The sequence below is a fragment of the Aulonocara sp. 'chitande type north' Nkhata Bay genome, linkage group LG5 (genome assembly GCF_057382095.1).
Source record: "Aulonocara sp. 'chitande type north' Nkhata Bay isolate Kocher_YH1m ecotype deep benthic linkage group LG5, A_spYH_male_GT1.1, whole genome shotgun sequence".
NCBI classification, from domain to species: Eukaryota; Metazoa; Chordata; class Actinopteri; order Cichliformes; family Cichlidae; genus Aulonocara; species Aulonocara sp. 'chitande type north' Nkhata Bay.
The window spans coordinates 5,775,510-5,789,138 of record NC_141348.1 but is presented as its reverse complement, the minus strand read 5'-3'; the positions used below and the strand labels follow the sequence as shown (position 1 = coordinate 5,789,138).

The 13,629-nt window shown below is 40.9% G+C and overlaps 1 protein-coding gene across 7 annotated transcripts in view; it reads right to left on the bottom strand.

The window, feature by feature from the left end:
• LOC147329773 (receptor-type tyrosine-protein phosphatase gamma-like) overlaps positions 1 to 13,629 on the bottom strand; it is a 407,188-nt gene that overhangs the window by 289,613 nt on the left and 103,946 nt on the right. For all 7 annotated transcript variants that reach the window (XR_015129015.1, XR_015129017.1, XR_015129018.1 and 4 more), the window contains exon 2: positions 5,140 to 5,250. Coding sequence is in view for 3 of the 7 variants with exons in the window: in XM_086291106.1 (XP_086147232.1) it covers positions 5,140 to 5,250 (111 nt within the window). In the remaining 4 variants the exon portion in view is untranslated. The remainder of the gene's footprint in view (positions 1 to 5,139; positions 5,251 to 13,629) is intronic.

The following is a 13,629-nucleotide window of genomic DNA, read 5'->3' as shown; positions in this document are numbered from 1 at the left end:
AAATGCGACCATATTTCCCCAGTTTTGGCTTCTTTACATTCTAGAATTGATTTTAAGACTCGTTTAGACTGTTAGGTCAGCTGATAAGTTGCTTCTAGTTGTTCCTTGAAGCAGACTGAAACACAGAGGAGACCGGGCCTTTGTTCCACAGTTTAGGCGCAGCAATCGCAGTCTGCCTCTTCAAATTAGGATCTTTCAACATTTTTAAATCCCATCTGTAAACACATCTTTACTCTTTAGCTTTTAATTGTGAGTTTGGTGCTGTTCTCTTTGTGTGTGTTTGTTTTACTTTTTACTTTGTACAGCACTTTGGTCAACCTGTGTTGTTTTCAAATGTGCTTATAAATAAATTGATTGTTTTCATACACAACCTACTCCAGAGATCTACAATGGCGCCGGGATTAATAGAGAATATGTCTGTGAAGGTTCTCAGTCATCCAGGTCATCGTAGTCAAAGGAGCTTGCAAAGAAAAGCGTCTGGACTTCTTTAAGTTGCTTGAAGACGTTTCACCTCTCATCCGAGAAGCTTCTTCAGTTCTAAGGTCAAATGGTGGAGAGTCCCAGATATAAACCTAGTGGGAGTATCCCCCCACAGAGGGACAAAAGGACCCCCTGATGATCCTCTAATCACCTGAGCCAAGGTGTGAAACTGGGTGTGGGTCACAATCAGCCAGAGTTTCGGGTGTGTTCATTTTGAAACCTGGCCCCACCTTATCATGCGAATTCCTGAGGTCAGATGGCCCAGGATGTGAGTGGGCGTTAAGGCGTCTGGGAAGGGATCTCAAAACTGGATTATAGATGGCAGAGAGTTGGTGTCGTAAACCCCGCCTCTGTTCAAAGATGGTCGCTCACAGTGGACATAGATGGCTTCTTTCACTCCTCTTTCAAACCATCTGTCCTCTCTGTCCAAAATGTGAACATTGGCATCCTCGAAAGAGTGACCTTTATCCTTAAGATGCAGATGGACTGCTGAGTCTTGACCTTAGAACTGAAAAAGCTTCTCGGATGAGAGGTGAAATATCTTCAAGCAACTTAAAGAAGTCCAGACACTTTTCTTTGCAAGCTCCTTTGACCATTAATACAGAAGCATCTGTGTCTGAAAGAGTCCAGGTTTTTTATTGGAAAATATCAGTGGCAGCAAAACATGGCTAGAAACCACTGGACAAAATATAATGCACCAGAAAGCCCTGAAGTCTTGATCATCTCACTGAAACACAAACTGGAGGACAAGTAAAGAGTTGCTAAAAAATATCAATAAAACAAAGACAACACGCTCCCCAAGCCTACCTCAGAGCATGAGTGAAAGGCATATAACTGAAGCCATACCGGCTCAGAGTCACCCAGTTTAACATGGTTCACGTCAGGTTTTGAGGAACCAGGAGCTGCTGATTAGAACTGGGTTACTGGATCAAAAAGGTTTAAGTAGACAAGGGATAAAAATAAGGAACTGTTGGAATGCTATTACACAGGAATTGATGTGGGAACAGGATATGGGACCTACGAATTCTTTTAAGATAAGATAAGATAGAACTTTATTAATCCCTCGGGTGGGTTCCTCTGGGAAATTCGACTTCCAAAAAGCACAGCAACGACCGAAGTTACAGTTACAGAACTGTTATATATATATATATATATATATATATATATATATATACACACACACACACACACACACACACACACATATATAAATACAGAGACAAATATAAATAAAATATACAAAGGGGATAAATAGAATAAATAGGAATAAAAAATAAAAATACAAGTGAATTGCACATTTCAAGTATTGAGTCTATTGCACTGTTGACTATTTACAAAAAGTAAAATAAAACATCCAACATCTAGAGTGTTTCATCATCCAGAAGATGCAACTGCTATTACAACACAAATGCTATGGCGAGGGGTAGCCAAGATGTCAGGTCAAGAGTGAGATATCTTATCTTCGCCCGCTGAGATTTGGTATCAAGTCCCAAGAACGACTGGTACAATGAAGGTGTTGAGCCAACCTAAAATTGAAGACAAACTGGAAAACTGGAAACCTGGACCCTCCGTGGCCTACTACAGACTACAGGTAACTTCTGAGAGGCTACTAGAAGATGTGATTGCAGCATTATGGACTATCCCTATTGTGATCCTCACTAAAACCAACCAGCTGATCTATACCAGGAGACTAGAGGCCAAGATAAAGGCAGCATGGAGGGAAGTTAGCCCACTATTGGAGCCACAGAAAGGTGTGACAAAGAAAGGGATGCCCACGAAGTATAGCAAGCGGTCTATCAGTTCTAGCTGATTCTGTTCAGCAAGGTTACCACAGTAATTTTTCTGAACAGGATCCAGTAACTCTCACAGTGGCAGACATCCAGGACAGAGTCTCCAGTATGAAAAGTTGGACAGCACCAGGCCCTGACATGATTCACAGCTACTGGCTAAAGAAGCTAACAGCACTGCATTAGTGTCATGAATGTGAATTCATGGATTTTTTTTTCACATTCTGTCTCTCACAGTTGAAGTGTACCTCTGGTGCAAATTACTGACCTCTGTCATCATTTTAAGTGGGGGAACTTGCACAATCGGTGGCTGACTAAATACTTTTTTGCTTAGATACCCCTAAGACAAGTCACATAAGGCACATAAGTGATACATGTAGCTATGCCAAGTGATACCAGTATCAGGAAAAAGAAACAAGAAAAGCTTGAGAAATAACAAGGGCTGAGAGATGGGCTGGAGAGGAGGGAGAATGGAGGGTGAAGGCAGCAGTGGTCTCCATACTACTTTGAGCACTCGGGCAGTGACCTCAAAATTGACTGGCTCCAGCAGATGACATCCAAGATGTCCATTAAAGTCTGGTCCTATCACCACTCTCTACCAAGCTTTACAACTTCATCCACAATTTCGCATAACTGACATCCAACCCTTGATCTGACTGAAAAAGATTTTTATCACCCAGCTTTAAACTCCTGATCCTGTCAGATGATCTCTTCATCTCCAAAACAGTATATACATACTTCAAGATTTCCCTTACTACATTTTCCTTCCTATCTGCATCATAGTAGAACAGCTTGAATGCATGATCTTTCTGTCCTTCCACCTGGACAGACAATTGATCTACATTCCTTCACTCCATCACATCAGCCAACTCACTTCCTTTGCCAGTCTTAGTCTCTGTATTTAAAGTCTCTACTCTGACCTCCACACTCATTCTTTCTTTCTTTCTTGCTGCCTCCAAATACCCCTCTCCACACTCTCCTTTTCCTTTGTGTTAGCCAGGTGTAGCACAGTTTCTGTCAGCACCCTGCTGTAGGAGTTTGTTGTTAACCCAGGGCCTGACCAATCCGATATGGAAATCTCATTCTTGATGACTCAAATGTATAATTTGGCCAAGATGTATGCTCTTCCTCACATAACACTCCTGATTTATCTGAGCTTAGGAGTACACAGGCATGGTGCCATAGTATAAATGTTCTAGCAGGAGAATGAATGGCTGCCAATGGAACTGGGTCACTTGTGTTTATTGATTATGTGACTGCTCATAGAAGTGAATCTGAAGTGTACAGATTTACACTGGTTTACCGGATGCTGTAAAACCGATCAGATGGCCTTTAAAGTGCACACGGATAATGATCCACACAAACTCCAAAAGCAACCCAGGAGTTTCTTAAGGAAAATAAATGTGATATTCTTCAGGTGGGGTTTTGTTGTCCATGGCTCTAGACTTCAGGCAGACATTGACCACAAAGGAGAATAAATGGCTGAATGGCTGCCACATCAGCCAACTCACTTCATATTAAATAGAAGCCTTATTTTTAACAGTATGTTACCTTTTTTATTATTATTATTATTATTTTTGCTGACCCCATAAATGGGGGGCTATGTATAAAACTGGTTATCAGAAAATAAGCTAAAAATCAAACATGGCACATCCAACTGCCAACAATACTGGCAGTGAGATGGGGCATTTCTACACTCACTAATTCTTTTTTGATTCTTCAGTTTAAAATTAGAGATTTAAAATGGGGAATATTAACGTTTTTTAAAATACAGTGATAAGAACCGTATTGCTAATGTTATTTGATATTGTCCAACGGAAAGCTCAAAGTGGGAATAAAGAAAAAAAAAACCTTGCTATGACATAAAAACAAAATATTCACTAGCTGATCGTTTTCCTCTGTGGCTTCAATCCTGCCCACCATTACATCAGGATCTTACATAAGAGCCACAATCAAACATGTCCAGAGGGACAGCAGAACAGCAACACAAACGGAAACAGTCACTAGCTCTGTTTTTACCTACAAGCTCCTGCACTCTCACAGGAATGACAGGCAGCCAATTAGGCCTGAATGAACATGCAGAAAAACACTGAAAGAAATAAAGTAAAAGATCATTTGTGGCCCGAGGCTGGCATTGCATGGATGGTGAAAGATTAATGCTGCCCTTCTGAAGAACTAAAGGGTCTAAAGGGACGGAGAAAGTGACTTTTTTTCTCCTCTGAAGCACTAGTAAAAAAAGGGGGGTTCTGACACAGCTCCAGGCGACAGCACAAAGAAGCAGAGAATGGCCAAGGAGGAAGGAATCACAAAGAGGAAGTCAAACATATTGCAATGCCAGTGACACAGAAGTGCTTTCACATTGAAACACAGGTTTCTCTTGTACTCATTGTTTTATAAGTCTTAGCAAAATATATCACAGGTCACCTAAATGTGCTCGTTGAACAACCACACTTTCTCTATGCAGTCCACACTAATAATGGTAACAATTTAATAATAAACAACAAAAGTTTTCCACCCAATACCTGGGTCCCATCAGGTCCCTCTTGTTTTGAAACTAATTGCCTATGACATCAACTTTACATCATAAAGCAAGAAATTGCCATCTACTGCCTGCATTTATAAAATGGCAGCATCTTGTTATAGACATGTAAACCCGGGGACATTTAGTAACTCAGAGCATTTGGAGTGATCTAAACACCCAAACCACTACTTGAGATGTTGTTGGAAAAAAGATACAGACTGTTACCTTCATTTTGCAGCTTTTTGATTTTGTTTTTTAAATATCCAGATTTTCCACTGCAGGTGAGACAACAATGCCTCACACATTCCTCACCAAAAACTCAAAGCAAAAGTAGATCACGGAGAAACACACCTGAGTATGCCCAGTAAGTCTCTTCAGGGGTGGCTCTTCGAAGTCGTATCTCACCAGTTCTTTGCAAACCTTGGATAGGGCCTTCTGACTCAGCTTGGCTTCCTGTCAACGCTGTGGAAGAGAAGAACACAGGAACGGGCAGGTGAGCATAAACAGCTTAAGGAGCACCATCCGGATTCCAGCTGGGGAGGATGACAAGACAGCTGTGTCCTCAGCTACCCTCCACACAAACTGTCTAGTAGCCACACAGGGAACAAAATTCAACAATGAAGGAAAACTATGCTGTGGAACTTAAAACTGTCCCTGCCAGCAGTGAAATATTCCAGCAATCGGTGTTTTCACATCATGTGATAGTGTTGAAAAATCTAAATGTGTGCCCTTTCTTTTGATATATATAATAATAAAATAAAGATATTTGGGGAGATCTTGAATGATTAATGATTAATAAAAAATAATTAAATAAATAAAATACAAAGGAAAAAAGTGTACAGGATAGTCTATACTGTATACATTCCCAAATTTAGTTGCATATTTTCATTACTTCACTCTCTCTCCAGTTCCTCAACGTCCTCAGTCTTTAACAGGTCCAGAAGCATCTTCCAAATGTCAAAAAATTCTGATGATCTTTTCCTAACCGCATAGGTCAGTTTCTCAAGAACTAAACTTGATAATACATTGTTGAACCATTGGTCAAAAGAGGGGCCACCAACTTTCTTCCAGCATATTGCAATACAACGTTTGGCCTGGAATAAGCAAAGGTCAACCATCTTTCTCTCCGTCTGAGCTAAATTACATTCATCTGAATGAATGCCTAAAATACAGACCTTAGGACTTAATGGGACAGGGGAAGATGTGATCTGAGAAATATATTTTAACACTGAGCACCAAAAGTTTTGAATCTTTTCACACTCCCACAAACAGTGGTACAATGGACCCTTGTGATCGGTACCCTTATAACATATGTCCAATACATTAGGATCTAATTTATTTAGTTTTGCAGGGGAGGCATATGTTTCCATTATCCAGTTAAATTGAATCATTCTCAATCGGGTGTTGATGGTTTGGGTGTGTGTCTCTATTTTACTCCACTCGATGGATGAAGTATCTTCTTGTAAGTCTTGTATCCACTCCTGTCTCTTATTGTCTGAGGTGTCTCTATGCTTCTCAACCAACATGTTATAAAACTGAGTGAGCAGTCTTTTCCAAAACAATTTTTTGTAACAAGTGTTTCTAGGATGGAAAATGGGGGCTGTTGCATTGAATTATTCAATCGAACCAGAATAAAGCTTCTACGTTGTAGATATTTGAAGAAGTGTTTCTGAGGCACATCAAACTTTGCCCTCAACTCGCTGAATGACATAAGATTATGATCCTTATATACATCTTGTATTTTCACTATGCCCTTATGCAACCATATTTTAAAACCCATGTCCTTATGTGCCGGAGTAAAGAGCTCATTATCCCCGATTGGGGAAAAACAGGATAATGAAACATGGAATCATCCAGTATATTTTGAACTATGTGCCAAACCACAATAGAATTTTTTACAAGTGAGATAAGTGACGGAAGTGACGGACAAGGTAAGTGACTCATGTTGTAGCTGATGTCAGACGCCGGAGATTTTGGCGGAAAATTAAAGCGAATGGTAGTTTACATTTGAACAAATTCCTTTAAGCTTCAGTATTACCAAATATCAATTATCTTATAACTAACAACATTTGTCTAAATCATCTCCAACACCGTGGAGAACAACGATTACAAGCACTGATCGATGTAATCTTACATCGATCAGTGCTTTCAGGATCTCGTGATGAAGAAGGCTCAGAGTGCATCTTCCCCGGCCAAACCTGACACGCCGTCGTCGAAAAGACTTCGCCCGGCAGATTCCCCCGGCACAACATCGCCAGCCGTCAAAGATATTGCCGACATACTGGAGTCAATCGACAAACGATTGTACAGTTTCGACGCAAGGCTGTCCTTAGTGGAGATTCTTCACCGGGAATTTAAATTCTTGCGAGAATCCCTGGAGTTCAGCCAGCAGCAGGTGGAAACGCTTGCTGCTGAAAATGCCACGCTAAGGGAGTCGGTGAAATGTCTCACAGATAATGTTACCCAGCTCAATAGAGAAAATAAAAAAATAAAAGAAACAGTTATCGATCTACAAGCTCGTAGCATGCGTGACAATCTGGTATTTTCTGGTATTCCAGAAGCCTTTGATAGACTGCATCGCATCGGCCCCATGCGGGCTGTGACCAGGAGACCACGTCCTATTGTGGCCAAATTCGGCCACTTCAAACAAAAGGAGCAGGTGAAAAGCCGTGGCAGAGAATTAAAAGGAACGGACTTCAGCGTGAACGACCAGTTCCCAAAAGAGATCCTGGAACGACGCAGGGTCCTCTTCCCAATCTGACGCGGCTTCATCCAGAAGGGCTCCCACGCTGTGGACCGGCTCTACATGGATGGACAGCTTTACCGCGACCCCGGCATCACTCCGTGGCTGTACTAACCTCCTACCTTCTTAACCAGATAAGAATCAGCTACACCCTTTAACTATCCACTCACACTAACTTGCATTAACTTAACATTAACATCTGTTTAACTTACCAGTATCAAATCGCATCTTAAAGTGTGATTTCATAGCAGAATTAACACCGTCACTCTCCGTCAGTGATTTAATTGGAATGTTTCCGGGTTTTTTTCCTTCTCGTTTTTCTTTCCTCTTTTCCCCCTCTTGTTTTTATGCTGCTCACTCTTGTCCTTGGTTTCTTTCTTTATTTCTTTCACTGCTTTGATCACCTGCTTCCACACTCATCCACAAACAACATCCTTTATTTCCACACATACGCACAGCACGATCACGCACAGTCATGCGCTCAACGGCAGCACATTTACATCAGTCAGACAGCGCACACAGTCATATAAGATACACACACTTAAGCCAAGCCTACTCATATTAGTAACTATGAACGCACATAGTCAGACTCAGGGAGCATCTCGCCACGCATTCTTTCTCTCTCTCCTTCTCTTTATTTATGAAAAAGTGACGTATTCTCTCCACCTGTCTAAGCGACGCACACAGCATACATCCCTAGTTATACACAGACATCTATGGGTGCACTAAGGTTTGTTACATGGAATGTAAATGGAGCTGGCTCCAGAGAAAAGAGGTTAAAAATACAGCGGGGAAAATAAGTATTTGACACATCAGCATTTTTATCAGTAAGGGGATTTCCAAGTGGACCATTGACACAACATTTCCACCAGATGTTGCCATCAAGCCAAATATTGACGTCATACAATCAAATCAGAACATATAAGTATACAAGTTAAACCATAATAAATAAAGTGAAATGACACAGGGAATAAGTATTGAACACACTTTATTCAATACTTTGTAGAAAAGCCTTTGTTGGTGATTACAGCTTCTAGACGCCTCTTGTATGGATAGACCAGTCGTCTGCATTGCTCAGGAGTGATTCTGGCCCATTCTTCCACACAAACGGTCTTTAAATCTTGAAGGTTCCTTGGGCCTCTTTTATGAACTTTAATCTTCAGTTCTCTCCATAGATTTTCTATGGGATTTAGGTCAGGTGATTGACTGGGCCATTCAAGCAACTTGATTTTCTTTCTTTGAAACCACTTCATTGTTTCCTTGGCCTTGTGTTTGGGATCATTGTCTTGCTGAAATGTCCACCCTCTTTTCATTTTTAGCTTCCTGGTAGATGGCAGCAGATTTTTATCCAGAATGTCCCGGTACATCTCTCCATTCATCCTGCCTTCAATAATATGAAGTCTGCCAGTACCCCTTGCTGAAAAGCAGCCCCAAACCATGATGCTTCCACCCCCAAACTTGACTGTTGGTATGGTGTTCTTGGGGTGGTGAGCAGTGCCATTTCTTCTCCAAACATGGTGTGTAGAATGACTGCCAAAAAGTTCAATTTTGCTTTCATCTGACCATACTATAGTCGTCCAATAATCCACAGGCTTCTCCAAATGCTGTTGCGCAAATTTTAACCGAGCCTTGACATGCTTTTTGTTCAGCAATGGGGTCTTGCGTGGTGAGCGTGCATGGATGCCATGGCGGTTCAGTGCATTGCTTATAGTTTTCTTTGAAACAACAGTACCTGCTGATGCAAGGTCTTCCTGAAGTTCTGTCCGAGTGGTTCTTGGCTCTTGGAGAACCCTCCTGATTATTCTTTGGACTCCTCGGACAGGGATCTTGCGTGGAGCACCTGATCGTGGCAGGTTTATGGTGAACTGATGCACTTTCCATTTCCGGATAATGGCCCCCACAGTGCTCACAGGAACATTCAGCATTCTGGAAATGCACCTATAACCATTCCCATCAAAATGCTTTTCAACGATAAGATTACGAAGATCTTGAGAGAGTTCTTTGCTTTTACCCATCATGAAGTCTTTCCTGTGTGCCTTCTGGGTAATGAGGAGCCTTTATAGGCCATCAATTAGGACTAAAGCAGCTGATATCAATTAGTACTGATAGGGGACAGGATTTCTCTATCAATACTGACAGATTTCAGGTGATCTCCTGGCTTTCTATGTCATTTTGCCCCTTGTTATCTCCATGTATTCAATACTTATTCCCTGTGTCATTTCACTTTATTTATTGTGGTTTAACTTGTATACTTATATGTTCTGATTTGTTTGTATGACGTCAATATTTGGCTTGATGGCAACATCTGGTGGAAATGTTGTGTCAATGGTCCACTTGGAAATCCCCTTACTGATAAAAATGCTGATGTGTCAAATACTTATTTTCCCCGCTGTATTTAACCAACTCAAAAAACTACAGGCAGATGTTGTCCTTTTACAAGAGACCCACAGACCTCGTAGAGGTTCCAATGAACTTAAAACACCTGAGTTTCCTAATGTGTTCTCAGCTTGTTATAATTCTAGACAAAGGGGAGTAGCAATTTTAATACATAAAAATATTAATTTCACAGTACTCGATACAGTTATAGATCCAGAGGGCAGATTCTTAATCATTAAACTATCTATACTTGATAAAAAGCTATGTATTGCAAGTGTATATGGTCCAAATGTTGATGATCCCTCATTCTTTCACGGTTTTTTCAGTGCACTCTCTGAACACTTAGATGGCACACTTGTTCTTGGAGGCGACCTCAACCTTGGACTAAATGAAGACATGGATAGGCTCAATACAGCGGGAACTCAGCGTAATTGGCAGTCCACAAATATAATCAAACAGTATATGAGCGACTTTAGTCTTTGCGATGCATGGCGCTCCCTTCACCCCACCAGTAAGGAATATACTTTTTTCTCACATGTTCATCACTCCTACTCTCGTCTGGATTATTTTTTGGTCGGCAGCTCACTGCTGAACGACATTTCAGACACTGAGATTCACCCTATAGCTGTCAGCGATCATGGTCCTGTATCTTTAACACTAATGCACAAGAATAATACTACGCCAAGTAAAAACTGGAGATTTAATATATCACTACTTAAAGATGAAGACTTTATTAAATATTTTAAAAAAGAGTGGACTTCATATTTAGACTATAATGACACTCCCGGAACATCAGCTTCTGTTCTATGGGAAGCAGGGAAAGCTGTGATGAGAGGTAAAATAATTTCTTTCTCATCACACAAAAAGAAAGAAGAAAACAAAAATATTCAGGAATTAGAAAAAAACCATCAAATCACTAGAAGAAGCCTACGCGTCCCACCAAGATCAGGAAACATTGAACAAAATACGCAAAACAAAACTAGAATTAAATGAGATAATTGATAAAAAAAAACAAAATTCTTAGTACAAAGACTACGCCTACAAAATTATGAACATGGTAATAAATCCGGTCAATTTCTAGCAAACCAGCTAAAAATAAATAAAGAAAAAACAAATATATGTGCTGTTCAAGATTCATCTGGGAACACAATATATGAACCGATACAAATAAACAACATTTTCAGGGATTTCTATAAAACGTTGTATTCACCACAAATAAACCCATCTAAAAAAGAAATTGATCAGTTTTTAGACAACATAACTCTTCCAAAATTATTGGACACTCAAGCAATGGCACTGGATTCACCACTGACACCAGGTGAACTCCAGGAAGCTCTGATAAGTATGCCCAATAATAAGGCTCCAGGTCCAGACGGCTTTCCTGCAGAATTCTACAAAGAATTCTGGTCGATTCTAGCACCAGTTTTCTACAGAACGTTGTTGGAAATCAAAGAAAAGGGCAGACTTCCATCAAATATGAATTCTGCAAACATTAATCTCCTGCTAAAACCAGGCAAAGACCCTGTATATCCCTCAAGCTATCGTCCAATATCCCTTATAAATGTAGACCTTAAAATAATCTGCAAAGCTCTCTCAAAGAGACCGGAGAAAATAACCCCCCTCTTAATTCATCCTGACCAAACTGGTTTCATAAAAGGTAGGCACTCATCAACAAATACACGTAGATTAATTAATTTGATAGACTACTCATACAGTAAAAACCTAGAAACTACAATATTCTCTTTAGACGCAGAAAAAGCATTCGACAGAGTTAACTGGAAATTTCTATTTGCAACTTTACACAAATTTGGTTTTGGATCCTCTTTCATAAACTGGTTAAAAATATTATATAATTCCCCAACAGCTTGTGTCAGAACAAATGACCAGACATCCTCCAGCTTCTGTCTCCTGAGGGCACCAGGGATGCCCACTCTCCCCTTCACTTTTTGCAGTTTTAATTGAACCCCATGCAAATGTACACCTATCTGGAACAACCCTGACATATTACAAAACAATAATATGATAAACTTTTCAGATTGGAGTGGTAAAGGAATCAAATATTTAGAACATATATTAGAAGGAACAGAATTCCCCCCCCCCGAGCACTTAAAAGATTGATTGGCTTCTTCAATTCTAAAACCAAATGGTGGAGAGTCTCAGGTATTTAATTCCTAGTGGGATCTTTGACCCACTATTAATCATGTACCTCTCTACATTTGCCAAGGGGTGAAGAAGGACTGGTTTTCATGTGAAATGATTGTGAGATCTTGCCTCAGCCTATCATGTGACTCAATGAGCTCACCTCATACTGTCACGGGCGAGAATGCGGTGGACTCAAGAGCAGACTCAATTTGCTTCGAACTGTGTATAATTTATTGAAAAGAACAAAACGTGAACAGAACTGGGTTTAACAGAAACCATACGCAGAAACTAAGGGAAATCCGTGGGCGGAGAGACCGGCGTAGAGCACGGGGAGAACTCTAACGGGAACTTCTGTAAACACAGGAGAGAGATGTTACTGAATGGAAAAAAAACGAGTAAGGGACAGAGGTACGGAGTGCCAGTGGATAGTCTTGGGCTTACTTGGAGACCCTAGTTATTAGGCGGGAAAAGGGCTGCCGTGGGAGTATTCCAGAGAGGGTCAAGAGTGTGGAGAGTCCGGTCCAGATTCCAAGGAGGTGGAGAATACGGACTGAAGGGCAGGCTGAGGAGAAGTGGAGTATATAATCCTCGGGTTCAGAGCAGACGGAAGAACAGAATGGAGACCAAACCAGCACTACTGATGAGTGCGACGGGTGGTGAATCACAGATGGTAGCAGGACGAACTGGCGAGGAGTGGCAGGCCGTGCCGGCTTAAAAACCCTCTAGGTGGAGCCCCGGAGATTGACAACAGGTGATGAGCTGGCCAACTCCACCCCCAGGGACGAATGACAGGAACCTGGACCACGCCCGACCAGACACTCCCACAGCATATGACACATACAAGATGTGTGTGGGCATTAAAAGTCTTAAATGGAGCCTGGGAAGGGATCTAAAACTGCAGGCTAAATTTAGAGAGACTAGTTTAAAGATAGCCACAGCTGGGAACAAGAGAAATACTGAGTGTATATAAATAAGACTGGACTTAAGCACCAACAATAAAATTACATTTTTCTCCTAGAAATAGTTCCTTGGTCACTGACAATCCACTGCATGACAACCAGTCAGTGGCAGTGGATGAAAGATGGACAGAGGACAAGAAGAGATGGAGGGAGGAGAGCTGTGGGGTTGTTAAGAGTATCACAAATACTGCAATGTTCTGCAGACAGAGCTTATACTAATATTACCATTACATACCTTTACTGATTCGCTTCCCCAAGGAGAGAGAATACGCTCTGGTAAAACAAAGTGAATAGGCACTGACGGCAGTTTCATCTGCAGGCTTTTCGCAGTACATTCTAACTTATAAGCATTATAAAGAAGGGAGCTAAAAGAAACCAGACCTGTCAGTGTGAGAACAGAAGGACTTTTAAACAGAGACCTTTAAACATTATAACTATAAGGTCTGTGTTGTCAAAAGTGCAATGTTTGTTCATGATAAGGACAAGGCTTTATTAGAATTCCACTGAGTTTTCACTTGGATCGAAAAGACTGCATGAAGACCACATTTACAGCGGGGAAAATAAGTATTTGACACATCAGCATTTTTATCAGTAAGGGGATTTCCAAGTGGACCATTGACA